This window comes from Micropterus dolomieu, linkage group LG03 (genome assembly GCF_021292245.1).
Source record: "Micropterus dolomieu isolate WLL.071019.BEF.003 ecotype Adirondacks linkage group LG03, ASM2129224v1, whole genome shotgun sequence".
Classification (NCBI taxonomy): Eukaryota; Metazoa; Chordata; class Actinopteri; order Centrarchiformes; family Centrarchidae; genus Micropterus; species Micropterus dolomieu.
In genome coordinates, this window is record NC_060152.1 from 10316962 (window position 1) to 10343619 (window position 26658).

The 26658-nt window shown below is 41.0% G+C and overlaps 1 protein-coding gene across 3 annotated transcripts; it reads left to right on the forward strand.

Annotated features, from left to right (window-relative positions):
- Positions 1-26432, forward strand: si:ch211-1i11.3 (mitogen-activated protein kinase kinase kinase 5). 3 transcript variants are annotated; one of them, XM_046045698.1, is made up of 28 exons: positions 5-486; positions 589-728; positions 1101-1288; positions 1413-1581; positions 2054-2160; positions 2328-2498; positions 3341-3453; positions 3731-3890; positions 4105-4255; positions 4489-4593; positions 4900-4949; positions 5399-5494; positions 7050-7134; positions 7456-7589; positions 8253-8380; positions 11964-12100; positions 14420-14525; positions 14694-14851; positions 17527-17728; positions 17945-18113; positions 18441-18606; positions 19906-20091; positions 20221-20326; positions 23557-23806; positions 24043-24155; positions 25314-25411; positions 25520-25596; positions 25792-26432. In XM_046045698.1, the coding sequence occupies exons 1-28, from the start codon at positions 150-152 to the stop codon at positions 25886-25888; spliced, it is 3999 nt and encodes a 1332-aa protein (XP_045901654.1). In that variant the 5' UTR covers positions 5-149; the 3' UTR covers positions 25889-26432. The 3 variants fall into 3 exon arrangements, 2 of the variants coding, with proteins under 2 accessions (XP_045901655.1, XP_045901654.1); XR_006824542.1 differs by lacking the exon at positions 24043-24155 and having other exon boundaries at positions 2-486; positions 25792-25854; XM_046045699.1 differs by lacking the exons at positions 24043-24155; positions 25314-25411; positions 25520-25596; positions 25792-26432 and having other exon boundaries at positions 1-486; positions 23508-23729.
- Positions 26433-26658: the final 226 nt, after the last annotated feature.

The window sequence follows — 26658 nt, forward strand, 5'->3', positions numbered from 1 at the left end:
GGGCGGGTGGACAGGAGTGTCGGGAATGTTGGTGAATATGTGGTGTCGGCGGAGACGGCGACACACCTGGGGAATCGTAAGCAACCACGCGGTTGCTTCAAAGGACATGCGTCGAGTTTCAGCAGCGGAATAAATAAAGCAGACAGAAAATGTACACGACAGAGCGCAGGCGAATGAGCCTGCACGGACTGAAGAGGAAAGACCCAGTTTGGGTGTCCGTTGAAAGTTTGTGGCAGGACTCTTTGCCAACAGACCTGAGCGCCAGCGGCTCCGGTAAACAGATCGTTTCTCCGCGGAGTCGGACCAGAGCGCTATCCGTGGCATACGTAGTCAACGGGGACGCATCAGTGCCACAGACTGAGGAGAACTTATCCCTGAAATGTCTGAACGAAGCCTGCGCGGACGCACACGCCGTTTTCAAAACCATTTCGTTTGAGAGAGTAGCCTTAGGCGCCACAGATATCCTGGATAGTTTCTACAACGCAGGCAAGTGCAGACATGCTGACCGAGGAGTAATTTGGATGGCACATAGGCTAAACGCAGTTACAGTTACGCAAACTGACCCGCCCTGTTAAATTTCCCTTACAGATGTAGCAGTGGTGGAGATGAGTGATTCTTTCTGCCAGCCTTCACTTTTCTATCACCTTGGAGTGAGAGAAAGCTTCAGCATGACCAATAACATAATCCTATACTGTTACAAGCAAGACAGTGATCTACAGGCTGTCAAGGTAACACACACCCCTGCTTATTAGTATTAATGTGATAGTTAAATAAGGTCTGCAACCACGGATTAAGTGTCTTGGGTATATTTTCATTATCAATTAATCTACTGATTATTTTGTTGACTCATCAATTGATGGTTTGGTCTAAATGCCCATCACTATTTCCCAAAACCAAAGGTATTATGCTAAAGGGCAGAGGTAATTTTAAATCTGGAGCAAACCAATTGTATTTATCCAAGATTTTAACTCAAATTAAACATTATGTTGTAAAAGCAAAACACTGCCAACTGGCAGGTGATGTCTCAGGTGCATTGAGGCCATTCAAGATCTCCCATTGTGAATTTGTCCCTGTATGCCTCATGCATTGTCTTCCTTCAGGAGCAGTGTGGAAGTTACACGTTCATCCCTTACGTGGTGTCACCTCAGGGCAAAGCGTTTGCCTGTGATGCTGCAATGATGACTGGTATCAAGGAGCTGATGCAGCCTAGTTTCCAGCTGGAGCCCCTGTTGACTCTGCTAGTGGAGAGACTGGTGCATCTGCTGAACAATGTACACATTCAGTCCAGGTCAGGCATACGCTGCAGGGCTGTTTTCACCATCTCATCTTTTGCCAAAAACATTATCATCATCTCAGATTACAAGTGCATTTGCTAATGCTGTAACCGCCCCCCCTCTTCGTTATGCTAACAGTGAGTACTTCCGGGAGTCAATCAGGCATGAGATTCGTATGGCACGGGAGCGGTTCAGCGGCCAAGCCCTGAGTGAAGAGTTGGGCCGCATCCAGAAACGCCTGGACAGTGTAGAGCTGCTCACCCCTGACATAGTCATGAACCTGCTGTTGTCCTACAGGGACATTCAGGTTTGTGTTGATGCATTTGTGTGCAAGTGAGTAAATGCCTTTACAAGCAGTGTATAAAAGTTTATATGCTACAGCCAATGATAATTTTCTTTATTCATCTTTCAGTGATCTTTCATATTATGAAATTGATTGGTTGCAGAGCATAACATGTAATTTTCTGTTTGAGCAAAAAGAATAAAATAAAAGTTTATAGAAATAAACTTGCAAATCTTGACTTCGCCAGAACTTAAAAATGTTGCGTTTTTGTTTTGTTGTTATGTTTTATTTAAAAAAGGCCTTTGGATCTACATGAAAAAGTTTCATTATGAAAGCAGACGAAGATATTTCATGTGGTTGTAAATAGTAACAAAAACAACCATTATGGTTTAAATGAGTATTAGTTATAAATGTTGTAAAAGAAAAAAGGGATTAAATGTCATCAGATGAGAGTATGGTAAATAATACGTTGTATTTCTGCATCCTCTTTTCTCAGGACTACGATGCCATAATCACACTGGTGGACACTCTGGACGACCTGCCCACGTGTTTGGTAGCAGGACATCACAATATCAAGTTTCATTATATATTTGCTCTAAACAGGTACCCAGATGTTTTTACACGTAAACGTAATTAAACTAATTTGCAATGTATTGTCTAGTTTCAGCTTATTGTTTTTGTGCCATTCTCCACATGTGGCCTTTTATTTGCCTTGTGTGTAGACAAAATATAAAGGGTTTTGTTCAAGCTCATCAATCTTTCCATATCAGGAGGAATAACCCTGGAGATCGCATTAGGGCCTTGGAGAAAATTCTACCTATGGTGGAGTCGGGGAGCGATGTGGCGTCCGACGTCTACTGCCTGTGTGGACGGATCTACAAAGACATGTTCATGAGCTCTGGGTTCACTGATGAGCACAGCAGAGACCAGGCCTGCTATTGGTACGGGGGTAGGGGCTTGTGATGGCACCGTGGAGACAGAGACATGCACAGATCTTTCAGGAGAGGAAGAATGTTTCTGAATTATTTGACTACATGCACGTAGACGGGGTTGGACAGCGCAGGCATAGTGTTTGTCAGCGAAATGGTGAGGGACGTCATCTGACTTTACGCAGCATTACGTTTTCAGCTAAATCGAAGGTTGTGGTGACGCTTTCCATTTTGGCCTGTCACAACCATCAATAAGCTGAATTGTCATGGAAACCATTATGGCACTTACAGCTCCACACATTGTCACGCGTTTCATCAACTTCCCAACAAGTAATCCGACAGAAGCAAACACAATTCATTAAAAAAAACAGCTTCCCGGGAGTAGTAGGTGCAACTGATGACACTCAAAGATCAACTTTTTTATCTTTCATTTCCAATGTTTCCATAGCCTATGTACATAATGTATTCTCTTAAAAATTCTTAATTATCAATTGTGTGTTGAATGTAAACACCTCTTAGGAATTTCAGCATTCGATGTGAATTTATCTAAGAATATTCTTAAATAAGGAAATCTATTCAGTGATTGGTCCTTGCCTATCTGGTCATCCAAAATCTCGTTTGCGGCACAGCAAAGTGTCGTGAATCAGCACTAAGACTGACACTTAAGATATAGTCCTACACACTGAAATTAGGACTATGATGCTTGATAACTAACTTTTAAGCAGTTTAATTGTTACCTTCTTTTTTGATTGTTGCTGCTTGTACGTGTTTGCTTGTATGTGTTTGCAGCATCATTATTATTCTGATTCTACTATTATAACTCATCAGTGTTGTTTTTCTATGTTATTTGAAAGGTATGGAAAAGCTTTTGAGACAGAGCCAACTCTTCACTCAGGCATCAACAACGTGGTCCTCCTGATGGCAGCTGGCCATGAATTTGAAACTTCTATTGAGCTGCGCAAAATTGGTGCTTAATGCTTTCTTTATCAGAGAGAATCAATTCCAAATACCTTCTTTGATCATTTGGATACAATATACAAGTTTATGATGTACCAGTGAGCTGCAGCCAACACATATTGCTACATTCAGCACCCTGGAAGAATAATGAGCTTATAGCTATGCATAGGACCATCATATGTCGATGCATCGATTAGCCTATTAGTTTGAAAATACAGCAGTGATTTTTTTTTTATGTGAATTTGTTAATGAATTGTTTTGCTCTGTGTTATTATGTTGGTGTTTAGGTGTGACTCTAAGCACCCTACTCGGTAGAAAGGGAAGTTTGGAGAAGATGAAGGATTACTGGGATGTCGGCTTCTACCTCGGAGCAAACATCCTCGCTAACGAACATAGGAAAGTCATCGAGGCCTCTGACAAACTCTACAGGCTCAAGGCCCCTACCTGGTGAGGCTTAAGCCCCAGTTCTTGATTATTTGTAATATTGCAAATCAGAGTGTGTGATCATCAAGCTTCAGATTGTAGGGCTTATTAGTTTAATTTGATTGGTTTGTTAAAAAACATCTTAAACCCCTGTGGATTAGATAGCATTTAGAGGGTTTAAAGGCTTATTTCCATATTAATTTAATGTGGATTAATGATTTTAGTGTGTTTCTTTCAGGTTTATGTCGTCCATCATGGAGACGTACATCCTGTACCGTCAAGTTGCCAAGCCACCTGAGGTGAAATCTCCTAAACAGGACACATTGGATTTCTGGATGGAGCTACTTTTGCAGAGCTGTAAACCCACTGACTGTACAAGCCGCTGCCCAGTAAGACGACACTGACAACATTAACACTAACAGTAACTCTGGACATTAGTATCCATTAACTGGGACCAAGCTCTGTCCAGTATAATTTTAAGGTTAACATGCAATATTGTAATACTGTTCAAATTTGGAGGGATATTGTCAAGAAATGATGAACAACCATTTTCACCCCTATGATAAATAAAGGTGGCTATTATAAAATATTAGTAATTGAATTTTGAATTGCTACTTTTCAGGTACTCATTCTGGAGCCCAGTAAAGTCCTCCAACCAGCCATTGTGAGTGTGAGCGAGGAGGACGAAAGTCGCACTGTCCAGTTGAAACACATTGTACCCTTAACGGTAAGAAGACCCTCAATCCCCCCCAACCCACAGCTACCTTCTTATCTGAATACATGTTTCTGAGTAACTGTCATGCATACAGAATGCAGATTTGCGTAATACAAAGAAGAACCAACTTTTCTAACACGGATATATAATCTGGTGAATGTTTAATCAGGTGAGTGTGTGGGTGTGTTCTTTGAGTGTCATACCTCAGGTACTGACTTTCTCTCTCTTGCATTTATACATACATGCAAATGAAAGCTTCTCTCCCGTGTGTAATGCACTGCGTATTAGTAATAATAGTGTTTTAACTTCATTCTACAGAAAGGCTTACACCAGTGGACTTTCCCAGCGTCTGAAATTCGGGGAGTGAGGTAAAGTGGAGTACAACATGTGCTAACATCTCTCAAATAGCTGCTCTCGCTTGCGGGCGTGATCAAGCCTGCAGAAAAGCGAGAGGGCCCAAAACATACAGGTTGCCTGGGAAACCTTGGCTGTCAGTCAGATTTTGTTTCTGTCAATATGGTTTCAGGCTTAGCTCGTTGGTTTGTCAGATATTTGTTGATTCCTCTTTGGCTACTGATCAGTGTTGCTGTCTACTTTAGCCTTGTCTGGTCTGTTGATTTGCCACTTGGGAAAATACCCACAACAGTCAGCAACTGGTCACTTAAAACAGCAAACAACTTTATCAGATTATACTATGTTTGGGGAAATTGAAAACAGCTTTTTTCTTTGGTACTAGAGCGGGGCTTGCTCTTTGTTGTCAATTACTGAACTAATCAACCCACCTCCCACCCCACTTATTCTTTTTTTCTCCCCAAAGTGTTTCAAAGATTGATGAGCGGGACTGCTTCCTGTATGTCCTCTACAACTCGGATGACTTCCAGCTCTGTTTCCCTTCTGAGGCTCACTGTAAAGGGTGAGTGACTAAAAAATTAGCAAAGATACAGCGGGGCAGAGTGTGTGTGTGTGTGTGTGTGTGTGTGTGTGTGAGGAAGTACAAATTATTTGCTCACTGACTAACTGACTGGCTAGATAAAGATGAACACACCATCATAACAGGGTGCAAGAAGATAATTAGAGGTTGACAGACAAATAGGCAAACAAATAGCTTCACAGTCTAGTCAGTGGCCTGGAGAAAGTACTGTGATGTTTCACTGTATGAGTCATATTTTCTTTGTTGCCTTGTAGGTATTCCCCCTTTTCACTCTAATTAAAGGGTAACTTATGTATTTTTCAACCTGAACCTTATTTTCACATGTTTTTCTGTCAATGTGACTAATTAGGACAACATTTTTTTTAAACATTGATCCAGTATTGAGTGAGCATGCTGCAGTCTGCAGCAGCAAAACCGGACTGCAGCGTAATCCTAGCGGGCAATTGCACCCCCTCAGAGTATATCCAAATGCCACTGAGAGGGAGGTTATGAGAAGTGTCTGACAACATTGTGTAAATGATCCCTACACAGATAGACCTGTTTTAATGAGTAAGATCCTTCTTATTTAACCAGAAACAGCCACTATTTTGCTCTCGTCAAAGCCACCAGACTCCATTGATAAAAGCAGTAATTTTACCTTGCAGAACATGGGAGTCGGTTGCTGGTCTACTGCTGCTTCGGTAGCTTCGATTAGTTTGTTTGTGTTGTGTTACTTTGTTGTGTTTTTTTTTTTTTTTTTTACAAACGAGACAGCAGTAGACTAGAGAGGTAACTATTTTTGTCAACGGAGTCTGTTGGCTTTGACGGGAGGTATAAAGCAATTGTTTCTGGTTAAACACAAAGGATCTTACTCTTTATTTTTTAAAGACGTTTGTGTAGGGATCCTTTACATAATGTTGTCAGACACACTAAGAATAACAATCTGAGCCCGTCGGTGGCAAAAAAAGCACTTTAGTTGACGTCCTTTGACGGTGCGCAGTTGCCCACAAGGATTACGTTGCAGCCCTCTCGCTGCTGTGCTTTCTCAATACTGGACCAATTTTAAAAAAGGTTGCCCCAATTAGTCACAGAGACACAAAAACATGGGAAAATAAGGTCCAGGTTGAAAAACACAGAAGCTACGTTCATGTTTTGTTGCTAGTAGTCTTCTTTTTCACAGCCATTGTTGATGCAATGCTATGTTTATTTGTGCATTACCATGACAGGACTGTGTATCTTGTCTGCCACATGCTCACACCTGTGCATGTTTGTCTTCGTGTGCACTAGATAAACAAAATGGGGACCAAATATTAAAAAAAATTGTTCTGCACTTCTAGTACAGAACGCCACAGTGAAGTCTCTTGATTCTATTAAGCAAGTTGAACGTACTGGGGTTTGCCTTTTATGGGTACATTCTTTGGCAATAGTCTGCAGGCACGTCTAATGTTGGTATTCACATTACTTGAACTGATATTCACTGAAACTTTATTTAACCACATGCTCCAATATCAGCATATTCTTAACTACATAACGTCTTCTCACACTGTTCTCTGACTAGTTTCTGCGAGCTGGTAAACTCTCTGATTCAGCAGGAAGAAGACCCTGCTCAGGACCTGGACTGTCTAACTGAGGAAATACCAGAGGTCAGTCACAGTCCTTCATTCCCCTGACACAGTATGTGCTCTATTTTATGTCTCGCACAATATTCCCGTGACATAGTGCCACGTTTTCCATGTACTTGGGCATTGTGTGCAGTGTCTGTTTGTGTAAATTAAATAAATACATTCATATTTCATATTTTACATTAATTTTAACTGTCTGAATTCCAGACTCGTCTCAGAAGAAGAATCATCTCTCACTCTACTGCAACTTGTGGTTGCTTGTGAAATTGCTCACAAGTCCTCTGATGCTACTAATTTCGGTCATTGCTTTCTCATTCATGCTGTCTTTGTTTCTTTCTACAGTTCATCTATGAGACCAATGAGAATGGCGACAAGGTGGTTCTTGGTAAAGGGACGTACGGTGTGGTGTATGCTGGGAGGGACCTGAGCAACCAAGTACGCATCGCTATCAAGGAAATCCCTGAGAAGGACAGCACGTATGAGAAACCAACACTCACCGTTTTTCTTTCAGTTTTCGAGAGACTCCGCTTCACTGCTTCTCTCTGTAGTACCTGATGGGAAAAGATTTGGCGCAGAGAGATTTCGCTGACATGCTTTTGCTCTTTGGGGATCTTGGGGGAGATGGATGAATGTGTAGACTTCGTGTTGGATAAACACGTCAGCTAAATGAGTAAATGACACACACACACACAGCACAGTTTTTATCTCATGTCACTCTTCTTATTTGTGTCAAATTAGTCGGTGTGTAGTGATGATCCAGATGTAAAACAAGTAAACTGAAGCGAGACGGAGAGAGACAGGAAAAAACTGTGTGTGGGTTCAAGTTTGTAAAGTTTAAGTTTAGGCAATAGACTCCTCTTGACTATTTAACTTAAAACAAACCTTATCATTGTTCAACCCTTCTACATTTTTCTACCCACTCATTAAGGTTTTGAAAAAAAACATTATTTGACTGACACAATATTAATATATCCAGATTTTTTAGACATAGTGTTATATCCTGTGATTACAGTGTGTAGATTTTCTTTGTGTGTGTATTTCTCCATCCAATATGATTACTACATGTTTTGATATAATGAACTGTCATAGGGGTTGTATAATTGCCCAAAACCTCTAACTCTTTTATTCCTCTTCCTCAGATACTCACAGCCCCTCCATGAGGAGATCGCTCTGCACAAGAGGCTAAAACACAGAAATATTGTCCAGTATCTGGGCTCTGTCAGCCAGGATGGTTTCATCAAGATCTTCATGGAGGAAGTACCTGGAGGTATGAATCCTAAAATTTTAACGTAATAGTTTCAAAGAGCAGTTACTGGACAACCTTAGCCAAATCAACACACACACACACACACACACACACACACACACACTGTTGTAGCATTTCTACTTATGTTTTAATAAACTTAAGAGAATTAATACACTTATGAATTTTAATATTCAGAGAATATTAATTCATAAATCTCGCGGGGCACCACCAGAGATTCCGTTCACCGTTCAGATTCCCTGGGTATGGTTAATAATTATACAATTATTCACTAGTGATCAGTTAGTTAACAATCACTTAATTATCTTAAATCAGTAAGTCAGTCTCATATCGAGGGGTAAATTCTCATGACAGGGACTTGGAGTTAGGCAACACACACACAATTCCTTTGATTACAGTGAAATTTATTAACTAACTAAGGTGCCATAAATGCGGCTAAATACAAATGAACAAATAAACAATGGCTAAACAATGAGAATGTGGGGTTCTATTGTGGGGAGAATTTGATTCACATGGGCAGCTAATGAACGCAAGCTATGAGTTTTAAGGACTAAAGATAATGGATTAACAGACTATTGGACATCACTGACCAGAGTGGTCGTCCTTTGTTAAGGCTGGCGGGCCCACGTGGTACTGAAGTCAATCCAGCCTCCACTTCGAAAACGACAGTCAAGCCAGCCCTCGCGCTGTTTTGCGATGCGTGTTTTTTCTAGGCATTACGGTAACATCGTGTCGCAGCACTTTTCAAAATAAAAGTGAGCTTCTGCTGAACATAATGCAATTGATGTGGCAGAAACGATTGAATGAATAAATAAATAAATGAAAGTGTGTAGTGTATTTTCGCTATTCGCCAAGATTCATTCACACTTTCAAGTGATGCAAAAACTACATCAGATTGGTCTGATATTGACAGAGGGTCTCTCTGAGGTGTTCTGCTGTCACTGTGAAGTGAAATGAGTCAGTGGAAACAGGACGTTTTCTTTTAACATCAATTTGAAATCAGCAAAATCAGTGAAAATAGACATTTTCAAGGGCTGTAATTTCAAATAACTACATCAGATTGCTCTGATATTGACAAATTGTCACCCTGAGGTGGTCTGCTGTCACTTTGAAGTGAAATGAGTTAGTGGAAACAGAAGGTTTTCTTTTTACATGAGTTCGAATCTTGGCTGAACATAGTAAGCTTTCTGTGAGAGTGTAATATTTTCTTTAGATACTTGTGGTGTCTTAAGCATTTATTTATTCATTCGTGTCTGCCACATCAATTGCATTATGTTCAGCAGAAGCTCACTTTTATTTTGAAATGTGCTGCGACACAATGTTACCGTAATGCCTAGAAAAAACACGCATCGCAAAACAGCGCGAGGGCTGGCTTGACTGTCGTTTTCGAAGTGGAGGCTGGCTTGACTTCAGTCACGTGGTTGCCCCGGGCGTCGATGATCGGTGTAAGTAAGCTCGACGAATAAAGCTTAAAAAGAAGTTGGTCGTTCTTGAATTAAACTAGTGTAACTTAACGGTCTGATTTAACAAACAAAATAAAAGCAAGCAAGTTGCTGGAAACGAGGGAAAAATCGCGGTCACAGCGCTTTGCTCGTGTGGCTTGAAAGCGAACAAAGGGCCTTCGCTGCGCCAGGTCAAACTTCTTAGGGCGTTGCCGGGAGACAGGAGCACGCTGGGCGCATGCGGAAGCACAGTTGAAGAGGCCAAGAGAAAAGCATGACAAGAGAGAGCGACAGCGTGTGTCGCTGCTTTTGTCTGTTGGGGCGTGGTTCCCAGAGGGCAGTCCTTTGTTCCCCTGAGGGAGGGCTTGTTTCCAGTTTCCTGAGGGACCGTCTTTTCTTTAACTATTTATATGTCTAATCAAAAATCTATTTGTGCATATTGTAATCAAATATCTTCCCACAATCGAACCTTAATTGTCAAACGGGTATACCGTTGTTAGTTTTAAGCATTTGATAAAAAGGAAAACATTCAACCTTAAGGTTAGCCTTTCAGAAACACATCAGATAAGAGGAACTTAACTAGCTTTCTGGATATATTGGCTGTTACACGTTCTTAGAGAATATATGCAAGATACACGAATGGCATCAGATTATGGACAAGATAAATACAGAGTGACATTTATACATTATACAGCATTTCAGACGATGGCATGTAATACTTATTTTGTCCACTTGGGGGAGCTCGGGTTACATGACAATAGCTTTGATTAACGTAAAACAACCTTCTGCTCAGGAGCTGGGGAATTTAGTCATTTAACCTTAAATTTGAGCTGGAGTATAGGATGACATTTCTTTATCATATCCTTTCTAAAGGAAGTGTCAGAAAGTGTTGGGAACAAAGCATTGGTTACAACATAAAATGAAGAAAGGTCCTTGCTGCAAAATTAACTTATTTAGATTCTTTTCAACAACAAATAACACCAACATGGTAACATAACTACTCAAATGGAGAGACCTAGTCAAGTAACTAAAAAATTATTTTATTAAACAAGGTAATGCTTTGAGTTTAGAGGAGACAGTACTCTTTGTTTACACAAAGAGTTCAGGGCTGTCTTTCAGGTGTCCTGGAGTTCCTCACGAATTTACAACTGGTTGTGAAGAAGAGAATATCCTTTGTGAGGTAATTAAACAAAGAGGGAGGTCAGTTGCCATGGTTACGTGTGTCGGGGGCAGTTTAGGGTTTCCTGCCCTCTTTCCAAAAGAGTTTTGATAGGCTATTTGTAATTTCTGGTTAGTGTTTCTTTGTCATTTTAACAGTCAGGCACCAAGGGTTATCTGGCTGAGGCATCCGAGGTGGCAAGTTTTATGATCGAACTGCCCAGAAACAGCACTTAGGGAAAGTAAGCCTTTCACCTCCTCCTTGGAGTCGGTTCAGCTGTCTGTTGAGGGTTGATATCTCAAACTCCCTCCACCTTCTCTCAGAGAGAGAGAGAGAGAGAGAGAGAGAGAGAGAGAGAGAGAGACTCCAAATTATTTGATATAAAATGCACAAATCCACACTGTATGTTCACAACTCTATCTATCTATAAAAATTAAATGTTGTAATAATTATACATTGGCATATATTAGGTGATGAAATAATATTCTTTGAAACTTTCACTTGGGAAAAAAAACACAAGTCATGCCTTGGTTCTTTGGAAGTGCCAACACAAGCTCTGCCTCTGCTTTCAATTCTGCAAGTTACTGTGTGGCTTAGTTACAGGATGGTGCCTTTATTAAGCCGAAAGGAAGTCCGTGTCTGTCTTGTGTTCAGATTTGTAAGTGCAATTCTGTAACATCTGGCACTCAGTTTAAGAAAGTGGGTGGTTCCAAAGACGCCCGGTTCAATGGAGAAAAATCTCTTCAGACAATGCCGTGATTGTCAGAAAAAACATTTGAAGATATGTGAACGATTTCAATCTATATCTTGGTTTGATAGTGCCAGATTTAGCTGAGAAAATGTTGAGAAATTACTTATTTTCCAGTGTCATACTAACAGTAGACATTATGTTTCGTTCACATCTCTGCTTTCATAAACATTTCCACTGCAGAATTATGTTCTTAAAAATGAACTGGCTCATATCATTTTCCATTCCTGCTTGTAGGAAGTTTGTCATCTCTCCTGCGCTCCAAATGGGGTCCTCTGAAAGATAACGAAGCCACCATCATCTTCTACACCAAACAGATCCTCGAGGGGCTCAAATACCTTCATGACAATCAGATAGTCCACAGAGACATTAAGGTGAGTAGGGCACCCTAGGGGCAAAGGGGCGGCAAATAATTATTAAGGGTCTGGTGCAACTATTGATCGGCCACCAATTGTTATTGGCCGATGTTCATTCCAAATAGTTTCATTGGTGGTCCCTGAGAAGGTCGATTAGATGACGCTGTTAATAAAGAAAGTGGACTCTCACCAGTTACTTTCAGAACCAACAGATCCACAGAGGATGCCATCTCCACTGCCCTCCACTCAGCTCTCACACACCTTGAGTAAAACAACACCTACATCAGAATGCTGTTTGTGGATTTCAGCTCCGCATTCAACACAATCGACCCCATGAAACTGGTTGGCAAACTCAGCACTCTGGGTTTAAATACAACACTCTGCAACTGTTTCCTCACAAACAGACCCCAGTTAGGGCTGGGCGTTATGGACCAAAAAGTCATATATATCCCGGTGCTGTATTTTCTGCTAAGTGGGGCTTGGAGGGGAGGGGGTCTGTTTTAGTGGCCATGTTTTTACTATTTGTAGTAACTTAACTTTTTTCTTATTTCTCCATTTTAATTTTACTTGATTTTCCATCTTAAGTGTCACTCACTTATTGAATCTGCCTCCTTCAGTTCTCTTCACACGCACAGACCTAACGTACCACTGCTGCAAACATGTCAGCGTGCCCCGCTTCTTTCCATCTGTCTCTCCCTGTATATCTGCTCTGGTGACTTTCTCCATCAGTAGTAGTCTACGTTGTATAAAGTTGCTGTAAAAAACAGATCTGGTCTTCTGGACTCTTCCACCCACGACTCCGTTCACAGCAGCAGCTGAGCTGCATGTTGAGGAGGCGTGTTGATGACGTAGCCTATCAAAACAAAACCAACATGGTAACTAACGAATGACATCTGACTGGTGTGTTCACTGTCGCTTTACCTGGTCCGCTCTTGTAAAATATCCCCCGTGTCACTACTTGTAACATAATCACTCTGTGTTTCTCTGGTAAATGCAACAATGTGTCACCTAACCTGGGCAGGCTGCCGAAGTAAAGTGAATGTGTGGGAAACACTGACTAAACTAACTCTAGTTCTCAACACTGGAGCCCCCAGGTCTGTGTGCTCAGCCCCCTCCTGTTCACGCTCCCACGACTGCATCCCCAGAAATTGAGAGAACTCTGTTGTGAGGTTTGTGGATGACACCACCATCATCTGACGGATTTCAAACAACGATGAGACTTCATATCAGGAGGAAACTGATAATCTTGCAGAGTGGTACACAGAGAACTACTGTATTTCTCTGGCATGGGATGTGCACAACCCAGGACCGGAGGGCTCTGCAGCATTGATTAAAACTGCTTAGAAGATCATTGGTCCATCTCCCCCGCATCAGTGTTATCGGTGAGGTGAGGTGTCTGCGCAGAGCCTAAAGGATACTAAACCAGCCACAGCGTGTTCACCCTGCTGCCTTCTGGGAAGAGATGTAAAAGTTTCTGCTGCTGCACCACCAGACTGCAGAGCAGCTTTTCCCCCCATGCTTTCAGCCTTTTAAACTCAAATTCATCCTCAGCACTGCTCCATTGATTATAGTTGATTTCTATTGACAATTTTTATAATTGCTTGTAGGCTAATAATACAGTATAATAATATAAATGTATATTGTCTGCTACACAGCAAAAGGGAGTTACACACTCACTTTCACTCTACAACCTGTTCTATTGTGTGAAATAAATCTACCTCATACCTTGTAACAGAGCAGACACATACAAGGAGAGGGAAACAAGACGTGTGTTTGCAGTAAGAGACAGGTGTAGGTGTGAGGAAAGAGAACTGTTGGGAAAAGCAAGGTGAACAGATTAAAGTAGTTCGTGAGTAAACACTAAAATAAGGTGGATAATAGTAGAATAAATGTTACACTGTAATTTTGTGGCAAATATACTGTATGTAAAAAATATGTGTCTATTTGTTAAGCTATAAACTGCTTCCAATGACCAAGCACAGGCTGCTTTGATTTAAATTGGGTCTCTGAGAGAAACGGTGAAATGCAATGAATATGTTGCATATGTTGTCTGCCAATAAATAACAGTTGTCAATTCATGATACTGTCTCATCTAATACTGAATATATAATGTTATTAAGAATAGATCAATAAATAAATAATGCAAGGCTTCAAATAGACCCCGTGAACTGCGATCTGTATCAGTTGATTCTGCTTCTATTTAGCGGCCACAAAAATCCTGATCAGAGCACCCTTAATACTTATTTCACTTTCTAGAATAATTTCATACTAGCTTTATGGTAAAAGGCTGTAGTGTTTGTGAAACATCTCAGTGTAGGTCATTTGTCTTTGCTGCAGGGTGACAATGTACTGATTAACACTTATAGTGGAGTGTTGAAGATCTCTGACTTTGGAACCTCCAAACGATTAGCAGGGATCAACCCATGTACTGAGACATTTACTGGTAAGATGCTGTGAATTTCAAAACATTTATGACTCAGTATTGTTTCACACACTTTGATACAGTGTTCCCCATTTACATATTGCCCTGCATTATAAGAATATACTGTACTTTTTTTAGTAATTAATAACTATAGTTGCATTTTAATCACTTTTATGATTTTTTTAATAGGAACTCTCCAGTACATGGCCCCAGAGATTATAGACCAAGGACCTCGGGGTTATGGGAAGCCGGCTGATATCTGGTCCCTGGGGTGCACTATTATAGAAATGGCAACAGGCAAACCACCATTCCATGAGCTGGGAAGTCCTCAGGCAGCCATGTTCAAGGTAAATAAGGAAACTTGTATTTTATGTATGTTAATAATGTATATGCAGATAGTGGGGTTTTCATAAAAGGAAAGTTCTAAATAAAATATTATCAGTTGGGTTTTGAAAAATCCAAAGTCACTATGGGTTTGGAGTGAAATACCTTAATAACTATTGGATAGATTGCAATAAAATATTGTACAGTCGCCTCGGGATGAATTTTAATGACACTGTGGATCTAGTGCCATCATCAGATCAAAAAAAATTTTGTCTGTTAAAAAATATTTTTACCAAATATCTGTAACAGAAGCCCTAAGGTCAGCTAAAGCTGCAGTCCAATCCTTGGTTCTTATTGTGCTTGACCTATCAGCTGCCTTTGACAAAGTCAGTCACATGATCCTCCTATCCGCACTCTCAGCAATAGGCATCTCGGGTAAAGCACTACTGTGGTTCGAATTCTACCTCTCAGGGCGTTCCTACAATGTTTTGTAGCAAGGACAATTATCCTCCTCCCACTGCCTCTCCACATGGGGTACCCCAAGGCTCAGTGCTAGGGCCCCTTCTCTTCTCAATTTACACCACCTCACTGGTGGTTCGCTCAAACGGCTTCTCATTCGCTCAAACAGCTTCTCTTACCACTGCTACGCAGACGATACGCAACTCTTCCCCATCCTTCCCGCCAGACGACCCCGCTGTCTCTCGGCCAAATCTGCATGGATGAAGGCTTGTCAACTTCAGCTAAACCTCTCTAAGACTGAACTCTTGGTCATTCCAGCCAAGCAATCTATCCACCATAACATCAAACTACAAATTGGCTCCTAAACCATCACTCCAACCAGGATGGTGAGAAATTTGGGTGTCATGATTGATGACCAGCTGTCCTTTTCAGTCCTTTTGCTGCTGTCTCTCGGTCATGCAGCTTTGCTCTATATAAGATCAGAAAAATCAGGCCCTACCTCACTCAATATGCCACCCAGCTTCTGGTACAGGCCATGGTTATCTCTCGGCTCGACTATTGCAATGCCCTCCTAGCGGTTCTTCCACCTTGTGTGGTGAAACCCTTACAAATGTTTCAGAATGCAGCAGCGCGTCTGGTTTTTGATCAGCCCACACGGATGCATGTCACTCCATTGCTGTGTGACCTCCACTGGCTCCCCATGGCCTCCAGAATCAGATTCAAGTCACTAATTCTTGCATACAGAGTGACTACTGGGTCTGCACCCATCTACCCAAAATCCATAATACAAGTTTCCGTTCCTTCTCGGCCACTACGCTCCTCCAACGAACGCCGCCTGGCTCTGCCATCCCTTCACACAAAGCATTCCCAGTCCCGGCTGTTCTCATCTGTGACACCACGATGGTGGAACGAGCTGCCACATGCCGTCAGAGCAGGGGCGTCCCTCTCGAACTTTTAGAAAATCTTGAAAACTCATCTCTTCCGAGAACACTCCCTCTTATAACACCTCTAACTCCTAACATCTAACATAAACTTCCTGTGCTCTTTTTCTATCCCCTACAATTATTTTGTATTAATTGCACTTTTTGTTAACTCTAACTTCTTTCCCTAGTTATTGACCCCATATGTGCCATTAGCGCTTACTAGAATTTATTGCTGCTTTTATTAATATGTATTGTCAGTTGTAGATCTCGTGCTGTATTTGATGCTCTGTTGATGATTGTATGTTGTTCCTCAAATGTAAGTTGCTTTGGATAAAAGCATCTGCCAAATGAGTAAATGTAAGGTAAATGTAATCTGCAAAACTAATGACATTCCCAAACACATCAACTGTACTGTGTTTAGTGATAATTAGCAAATGTTAACACATCAAACTAAGAAGGTTACCATGGTAAACATTAGCATGTTAGCATTGTTATTGTGAGTATGTTATCATGTTGATGTTAGCTTTAAAAGTTCAGTGTGTAATATTGAAGAGGATCTGTTGACAGAAATGCAATATAATATCCATGATTATGTTTTCAGTGGTGTGTAAAGACCTTACATAATGAACCGTTATGTTTTTATTACCTTAGAATGACACATTTCTATCTACATACACCGTGCACCCCCTTCCATGGACGTTGCATCGTCATGTTTCTACAGTAGCCCAAACAGACAAACGGCACTAAACAGTGCATTTCATCACTACCTTAAATATTTACGAAGAGCTAGTAGTAGTAGTAGTAGTAGTAGTAGTAGTAGACTGGTTTATTAAAAGTAAGAAAGAAGACAAATTTGGATAAATGGAGGCCCACACGTATTATTTAGCACAAGAGCTGACAGAGCGTGTCACCCACTGTAGCTTCTCCTGGGCGCTTGTAAAGGGAGGGGTGACTCATGGTCATTGATTCATGTAGTGTCGCAATAATCAGAATATTTTTTTCCTCCTTAAATCTTTATTGCGTAAAGAGAAATAATATGTACATGGGACATGAAGACATACAGAACAAAACACACGCAATTCGCAACCCTCACCACTAGACTAGATGCCACTAAAACTTACACTAAAGCTTTAAGCTTAACGCGCTATTGTACCTAAATCTGTGTTCCATATTGTTAAGTGTTAACTTCCATCTTTTCTCTTTCATAACACACAATCCAAAGTTAAAGTTGTTTAAATTAACACTTTCTTTTTTCAGATTTAAATGATATAAACTTCTTCTAGCTCTGTTAGTAACCTTTAAACAATCTCATCAAGGTGGGCATGTTTAAGATCCACCCCAACGTTCCAGAGTGCATGTCAGATGAGGCCAAGGGCTTCATAATTACCTGTTTCGTGCCAAACCCAGACGACAGAGCCACAGCCGCACAGCTTCTGAAGGACACCTTCCTCAGGTCATCCCCCAAGAAGAAGACCAAGGCCCTGCAGGAATCACAACCTAAAGACTTCATTTCTTCTGGTGAAGCTTCAGTACACTTAAGCCTATACTGACACATACTGCTCTTTTTTTCTCATATATGTTGTTGGTTTTCATCAACCAGTTTATATTAACTATTTACATTACAAAAGTCTCTGTTGTTACTGCACCTGTTACGAAAGGTGTTTTTATGAAACCTGGTAAATGTCAGAGATTTTTAACACTCATATCTAACCACAATCTCGCTGGGTTTTGCAGCTGACTATCAACGCAGCCTATCTGTACCCATCTCCATCCTTGTGGAGGACACTGATTTGTACTCGGGTTCAGTCGACCTGTCCAGCTCCCTGGACCTCAGGAGGCCCCAGTCCACCCTCAGAGCAGATGAAAACTCAGAGAGCACACCCATCACTAGCAGTTTCCTGTTGTAAGTTAGATTATTACTCAACAGAAAACCTTATAATGTCTGCATGGTTTTACTGGATCTTATGTCAGTGGCAAACCACACTGAGGTTTCAGTCAGATACTCTGGTGAGACTACATCCTGTGTAGGTATAAAAAGAGTAAACAGTCTACACTTAACCTTATAGTACTTATTAAATAACCTGTAAATCACAAATTAATTATTAGTATACCTATCTTAATTTTATTTTTCGAGGTATTTTCATTTCAGAAGATAAATCACTTGGGTTTTTTTAAATCTATATCTGTTCATCTGGTGTGATTGATCTCTTTATTGCCCCCTACTGTCCAGAATACCAGACGACTCTACATCAGACATGAGCAGTCCAGCCTCAACAGAGGAGAATCTTGGTCTTTTTATGCTGAGAAAGGACAGTGAAAGGAGAGCCACACTGCACCGAGTCCTCACTGACTACATCAGTCTTGTCGTCTGTAATATACAGGAATCTGTGCCTCAGGTGGGTGAAGAAAATTAGAACATTGTGAAATCCATTGACTTCCTACATAACATATTCACCTCACAGTCAGGGATTTTCCTGGCTCAAATGAGGCGCAGATGGTGTCATCTCGATCATGTGCACTGTGCCAAGACACTTTTATACACAATTTTTTCTTATTTTGTTTATTTTACTTCCTAATTTGAATTATTTGGTTTTATCACTATACGTTGCAGTCATGTTCTCAGATGTAGATATTAATATTAAAGTCATGTTCTGTTTGGGCAGCATTCACAATTGCATTCACATTTGCAATGGCATTTTTAAATTAAACTATATTAAAACTTTTTTCTACTTTAGTCTTTTTCCATCTCTCTGGAATTTTTGGCAGCATCATTCCCAGGGCACTGTGCTAATTACAACACAGCATCACCACGTCTGTGTAATGCTGTAATCACAGTGACAGAAATGATACAAAGTGCAACACTTGCTGGAAAATAGTATTTAGCATGAAAACACTGTGTAATGAGTGATCTGCATTTTGAGTGCTTTTTAATGACACCTACTACACTGACCTCCTTAAGAGACAGGCCAAAATAAATATCAGACACTCTGTTATTATCTCTGTCCTCCTCCTGCATTATCTGAACAAAGTTGCATGGCATATGCCATGCGACTTTATCAGCTGACCTGAGGCTAATGTTTCTAATAGAGATGTCCAGAAATGCCTTCTCAGAAACATCTGGCTGAATTAAACCTCTGTCTTTCTGACCCACGCTATTGGCATATTGGTATAATATGACATAAACATGTTTTAATAAATGCTGCAACACACAGAAAAGTCACCACATTAACAGCGGGACAAAAGAAACACTTGTGGTCACTGTAGCGGGACAAAAGTGTTACTTTCGTCCCAACAGGAACTCCTGACATATAAACACGATTTATTTTTATACTGAAAAACTCTGACAGGGTAAACGTCAGGGTGTGTTAAAGCACTAAATAACCTTACTGTGACACATGAAACGAGAGACATAACTTGTAATTCGAAATTACAAGAATTTACTTGCCGTGCTCAAACACTTTTCCGAAGACTGCTGCGGGAAACGATGACAAAATCATGCGATATTTGGCAGTTTCATCAAGGGTTGCGTGCTGAAGGTGCTGTCACAGCTTGGATTGCAAATGCAGTCAGGGCTTTGAGAAAATCGCCTTGTTACTTTCGTCCCGTGTCACTTTTGCCCCGGTTTACCCCTACTTGTGAGATGGTATAGAAATTACAGTATCCTTATTTTTCTAATCTTTTTTTTCTCTTAAAAGAATGGTGAGGGATCATCGCTAACTGCAGAGCACATCACCAAGCTCATTATCTGCTTGCGAGAAAACATCCGCTCTCCAGACAGGAAGCAGTTGACCAGTCGCCTGTTGGATCTTCGAGCCACACTGCTCTCTGCTGCAGTATCACCAAACAGCCTACAGGTGGTGCTGTTCAGCTTCCAAGATGCAGTAAGTCACTTCAGAGTCAACACACAGACTTTCCCGGTGCACACTGCTGTCAGCTATGGGCTTGGTGAGATTTTTGGGTGGAACATCACTCTTCTGTCTATTGTGTTAAACTTTATGCTTTGTATGTAGGTGAAGAAGGTGTTGAGGCAACAGCAAGTGAAACCTCACTGGATGTTTGCTCTGGACAATCTACTGAGACAGGCAGTCCAATACGCAATCACTGTGCTTCTACCAGGTAAAGCTTCATCTCATACTGTATAGGTTCAGTAGTCTGGGTTAAATCCTTGGAGATAGGGGCATGAGTTGTTGCGGAAGTAACATTGTCAACCGGCTTTCAGGTTATACAGTCCCCTCCAAAAGTATTGGAACGGTAAGGCAAATTCCTTTGTTTTTGTTCATTGAAGAAATTTCGTGGTATTCACATCTAGATGTGTTAAACAACTCAGGACATAACACACTTTGTTTGAACCCACCTATTTTTCAAGTGAGAACTATTGGAACACGTGACTGACATGTTGCCTTTTAGGTTGATTGTCCAAACATTAAATAACTTTGCATGACTAGTCTAAGGCTGCATTCGAAAAGTCTTTTTTGCTTAGGAAGGTTCCTAACTGAGTGAAGTGAACCGGAAGTATTTCCGTGGCAGCCCTGATAAGAGCTGTTCGAATTCTCTAAAAGCTAAGGAAAGGTGCCTCAATGCTTCCTTTCATATCTCCTTTAGCATAGGGTACACCGGACCATCCTTTACAAAGGAAAGGAGAGAATGCCGTCCCACAATTCCTTGCGGCGGCAACATTTAAAGCGGCGCACGTTCTCAGACTCAAACGATAAAATCCATCGACCACATTTAGCAAGATCCTTGCAATACAGACGCACATTATGATACTTTAATAAGACTCACAATTACCTTCTTACTTTTGGTTTGTTTTCTTTTGGCTTTTTTGTAATCTAATACTGTTTCAACACCGTTTTGTGTTTCGGGTTGTTGAAAAAAGCCATAAAGTGTTTTCTACAATAAAAAATAAATACTGTAAATCACCAACCATGACGGATAAAGGAGGTTGATCACCATGTAAGTTACCATTGGCTATTAAGACTTTTCTCTCTTATGCCATAACTTGCTATATGCATATCTTAAACTGTCAACAATAACTGAGACCCATGCGAGCTGTCTTGTAAGGTGATCAAAGTGAGGATTTATGTTGCACCATGTAGCCTCACGTTATGTATTTCCAGCAATATCATTTATGGATTTTACTTCAGTCACAGATGCCGACACCCTCGCCTTTAATAAAGGCAAAGATCAAGCTGGATGACCTCTACAGTAGGAGTTTCCCACACACTGATCTATTAGTGGTGGCCTGCCACATTATCAACGCTGATTGCCACAGATTGATTTCCGATTGATTTTGTAACAATTTAAAATGGGTAAAATCGTATTTGATCACAGAGCTCCACGCAGCGCATATATTCTCTCAGCCTCTCCTCTCGCCCCGTCGCGCGCTCTCTCGCTCTCTCGCCACAGTTACGCTGTTATTCAGTGGGAGACACTGTATTTACATACAATTGGGATTCATGTTGATAAATAGGCCTATAGGTGGGCAGGAGGGTGAGTGTGAGCATTCTCAATGTGACAACCCTGTCCATTATTTAGTGACTGGTAGGCTACCTTATCTGCCTTTTTGCTATCTTGGTTATGAAGTAATATTTTCCACCGTGTTGTCCATCTTTAGATGGCCTGCATTACAACAACACGGGTGCAGTGTCAAAGATGCGCTTTTTGTAGTACATCTTCAGAACATTGTAGTTTCATCACGGCAGGCCACGTCAGTAACATCTGCCGCCGCATAATTACGTTGCTTAGAAAAGAGCAGTCGGATTCTCTGAGCCCCGCGGCCTTCTTTTCCCAAGTCCTTATGAATTCTCCTCCACATCTTTCTTTGACCTCATGCCGTTTTCCATCGAGGTCAAGGAAAGGTGGTTAGGAAAGGAGTTTTTTTTTATTTTTCGGATGCAGCATAAGTTTTCATCTTTGGTTCAAACCTCTAAAGACTGCATTTCCTGTTAAAGAGGATAAACCAACATGAAGACCAGAGAGCTGTCTATGGGAGAAAAGCAAGTCGTTGTCTAGCTAAGAAAAGAAGGAAAATTGACCAGAGCCATTGGACAAACATTGGGCATAGCAAGCACAACAATGAATGTCCTGAAAAAGAAAGAAACTACTGGTGTACGGAGCAACAGACGTCCAACAGGTCGGCCAAGGAAAACAACAGTAGTTGATGACAGAAATATCATGAGAGCTGTGAAGAAAATCCCCAAAACATAAACCTTCACCAACAACCTCCACAGTGCAGTGGTGAAGGTATCACAATCCACTGTTGGAAGAAGATTCAGAGAGCAGAAATATAGAGGCCACACCACAAGATGCAAACCACTCATCAGCAGGAAGAATCAGAAGGCCAGGTTGAAATTTGCAAAGAAGTACAGAGATGAGCCGCAGAAGTTCTGTACCACAATCTTATGTACTGATGAGACCAAGATTAATCTCTAGCAAAGTGATGGAAAGGCCAAAGTGTGGAGAAAGAAAGGAACTGCTTATGATCCGAAGCATACAAGCTCATCTGTGAAGCATGGTGGAGGTAATGTCATGGCTTGGGTGTGCATGGCTGCTTCTGGAACAGGCTGATGATGATGTAACTGATGATGGTAGCAGCAGAATGAATTCAGAAGTGTACAGAAACATTTTGTCTGCCAATTTTCGTAGAAATGCATTGAAACTAATCAGGAGGAAGTTTATCATGCAGCAGGACAAAGACCCAAAGCACACTGCCAACAAAACAAAGGACTTCATCAGGGGAAAAAGTGGAAGGTTTTAGACTGGCCAAGTCAATCACCTGACCTTAACCAAGTAGAGCTGCATTTTACCTCCTTAAGAGGAGACTGAAGGGAGAAACACCCCGAAACAAACAAGAACTGAAAGAAGCTGCGCTAAAAGCCTGGAATAGTATCACAAATGAAGAGTGCAACAGTTTGGTGATGTCGATGGGTCGCAGGCTGGAGACAGTTATTGCAATCAAGGTTTATGCCACCAAATATTAAATGTTATTTACTTTAAGATTATTTTTTTCATTACTTTTGCTCACCTAAGAATGCTGTGGTCTAATACAAACGATGATATGTCCTGAGTTTAACACATCTAGATGTGAATACCAGGAAATAAGAGCTGAAATTCTGAACTCTTGTCCCAAATGTCTTCAGTGAACAACAAAAACAAAGGAATTTGTCTTACCGTTCCAATACTTTTGGAGGGGACTGTATGTTTCTCTCCTTGTGTATCCAGTTCATCTATTAATTTATTTAGTTACCTGTTTGTTTACTTTTGGGGAATTTATGTTGTTTATTTATTCATTGTGTAGGCCTATGCTTTCTTCATTCTTTCCCACCACTCCCCTCTCTGCCTCTCAGAGCTGAAACTCCAGATGCAGTCCTCATTTGAGATGGAGGACAGCACTCCTGAGGATCTGTGTGCTGACCCAGACACTCCTGTAGTTCTTGTCCCTGACCAGCTGGAGGCGCCAGCAGACACGCAGCAGATCCATCCATCCAAAAATGAGATCCAGCCTACAGCAAGCCCCAACTACCCCACAGACCTTGTCCTCAGCACCAACTGTCCCCTCAGTGAGAAACTGAGAGACCTACGACTACAGACCAGAGGGTAGAATTTAGTTGTTATCTTTATCATGAAGCTTTCATGTTCATGTTGTGCTTGAAATGGATTTAATATACTACTATTATTGTCATGCCTGTGAAGTATTTAGTTTTCAAGGCTACATAAAAGGAAATGTTTGTGCTGTGAAAAAGACCTAACACTGGCTTATAGACAGCACGCTGTGATTAATAAGAATTTTGAGTTGCACTGCTTTCTGCTGAGTGATGATGGCTGTGTTTCAGCCTGCTAAGTCAGCTGAATGAGAAGGAGAGAGAGTACCAGGAGCTACTGAGGAACTATATCCAGAGGAAACAGGAACAGATAGATTCCCTGAGGAATTCAGCAGTCACTCATGGTAATGTTGTTTTTTTTAACCACACAGTTCCATACATCCATGTAGATAACACAAAAACATTGGTATGAGTGCCAGGTGGGTTTGAAAGTGTACGTAAGAATGTCTCTGTTTTGCAGCACAGTTCAGATACTGTGGTTTTAGATAAATTGTTAAAGAAAAAGTTGCAAGTCTATCTTAATACAATAATCACATCATGTATGTTGAGACATTCATGGGTCAAGCAGAGGAAGCAGTGCAAACAACAATTGTAGGAAACATCCACAGTTCTCGTTCTCTGCAGAAATGGATTCTTAAGCTGGCCAAATCTAATGAGATTTTGAGCAGTCTCAATTAGCCAAGTCAAGTCAACATCTTCGTTTTGATAGTTAAGTGTAGGTTTATTGCCAGTGTTTTCTCCATACAGCGTAACTTAACAGGACGTACCCCTGCACTGTGTTCAGTAAGGGAGCGCTGTCCATGGAAACTAAAAAGACAGTCACTTTTGAATATACCCACTCAATATCTCATATATATTAAAATACCCTGGAAAAAACATAGTCTTCTCACGTAGCTTTGACTTTGGTATCTTGAAACCTACCCATTTAGTACTTCCAGCAGGTTAAAACAAACATCATCAAACTGCTAAATCCAGTTAAAGTAAGTCTGTTTGTTACTCCCCCTCCTTGTAATATTTGGCAAAGAAAATATGCCAAGTTAAAATGGAGAATATGTAATATATAATAATAATTTTGCTAAAATTGCTTTTTCATTTACCTTAATTTGCGAGTGAGCCATCATCCAACAGATGGTAAGAGCTCAGCCTATAGTCTGATGATTAACCAGAGCAAGCTGCGGCATGACCAGTATTACATCAATGGACCAAGCCCTATGTGGATTATCAGTACACTGACTGGTTCTCATTAACTGTTTCTTAAGACTTGAACCAGTCAGTCTCTTCCACGCCTCAGCTTCAGGCTCCGGATTTCTGCCTGACTGGTTTGTGTCAGAGGTGTAGGCCATCGGATCATCAGCTAATGTGCTCAAACTTGACTCGTCTGTTTGAATAATGATTACACAGCATGCCTGCGGAAACACGATAAGTGTTATCAACGCCATGAGATACAGCATGTCTGTACCTCACCAGGCTGCCTGAATGGTTGTAATCTCTGTACATTATAGATGGTGGATTGCTGTCACAGAAAAGCTCTCATCCAGAAGTGAAGGCTTTGGTGCGCTGGCTCAAGTCAATCCCTGTAGACCAAGACACAATTCATAAGGTAAACTCAACTCAAGATCAACTTTGTTTTGTTTTGTTTTTTTCCTGGGGCTTTGGTATTACTCATCTACCAACTGTTAATCCACACCTATGTGATCCGGTTTTCTAGTTGCTCTCTCATAAGTTCACCTTGGACTGTCTACTCTACATGGCCTCCAGGGATGACTTGATGTACTGTGGAATAAGGTGAGCTGCCTCCGCACATCACCCTCACACCATCTGTCCATGCAGAAATGTAGGAAGGGACTGCCCTCAGAGATGGTGGTGTAGAAATGATGCAGTCTACCTCGTTAGTTTGAATTTCATCAGAAAGCCCCGGTGGTGTTTGGGTTGGCTCATTTGTAACACTGTATTTAAATCTGTCCAAACTTGCTGTTCCAGAGGTGGCATGCTGTGTCGAATCTGGGCAGCCATCACAGCTCACAAGAAGACCCAGCTCAGCACACACAATGAGGACAGCAAGAACACTCTTCTTTAATTGCTGCTGATGTTGTACATCAAAGAACAGATTTATTGACAGGCTGGTCCTGTGTCCTCTGGAGGAAGTGAGGAAGCTGTGACCATATCTGACTTTGCAGGGAACTGATGTAAAGCAGGATAGATAACAGGTTGAACTGTGAATGTATTTTCTATTTTCTTTTCAAGATACTGACCCCTTCTTACAGTTTTTGTGCATATTAAGGCAGAATCTAACTGTATATTAACTTAGATCTTGCCAGCATTTATTTTACATTTTCTCAGAGCTTTGGCAAGTGAGACTATAATTATGCCTTAATAAGTAGTATCCTGTAGTAGTAGTACTGATTTGTCTGCCAGCAAACGTGTTTAAAGCTATTTTAATGGTGCTTTCTGATGATGCTGTTTTACTGTGTTTTACAGAAAACATAGCAGGACCTAACTTATTAAGGGTATACTATATTTAAGATGAATGTCTCTCTCATTCGGGGTGGGGGGCACATTATTTGTACTGTATATCCTGTTAAAACTCATTCTGATAATAAACAGGAACCTTAAATCTTCTCAGACTGGCTTGTTGTTGGTTTTGTTTGTAACAGAGAGGAACTTTTGTTTTGTTTTTTGAGTGGGTGACGTAGGTTGGAAGAAGTGATGAAGTGGTGAACAGTCTTAAAATTCCACACGTGTTTCCTCATCTGTTTTCACAATGTTGACATCTCCTTAGAAACAGCAACATGGGCTTTGTGTGTCTGTGTCTCTGTATGTGTCTGTGCTATGTGTGTGTGTTTTATT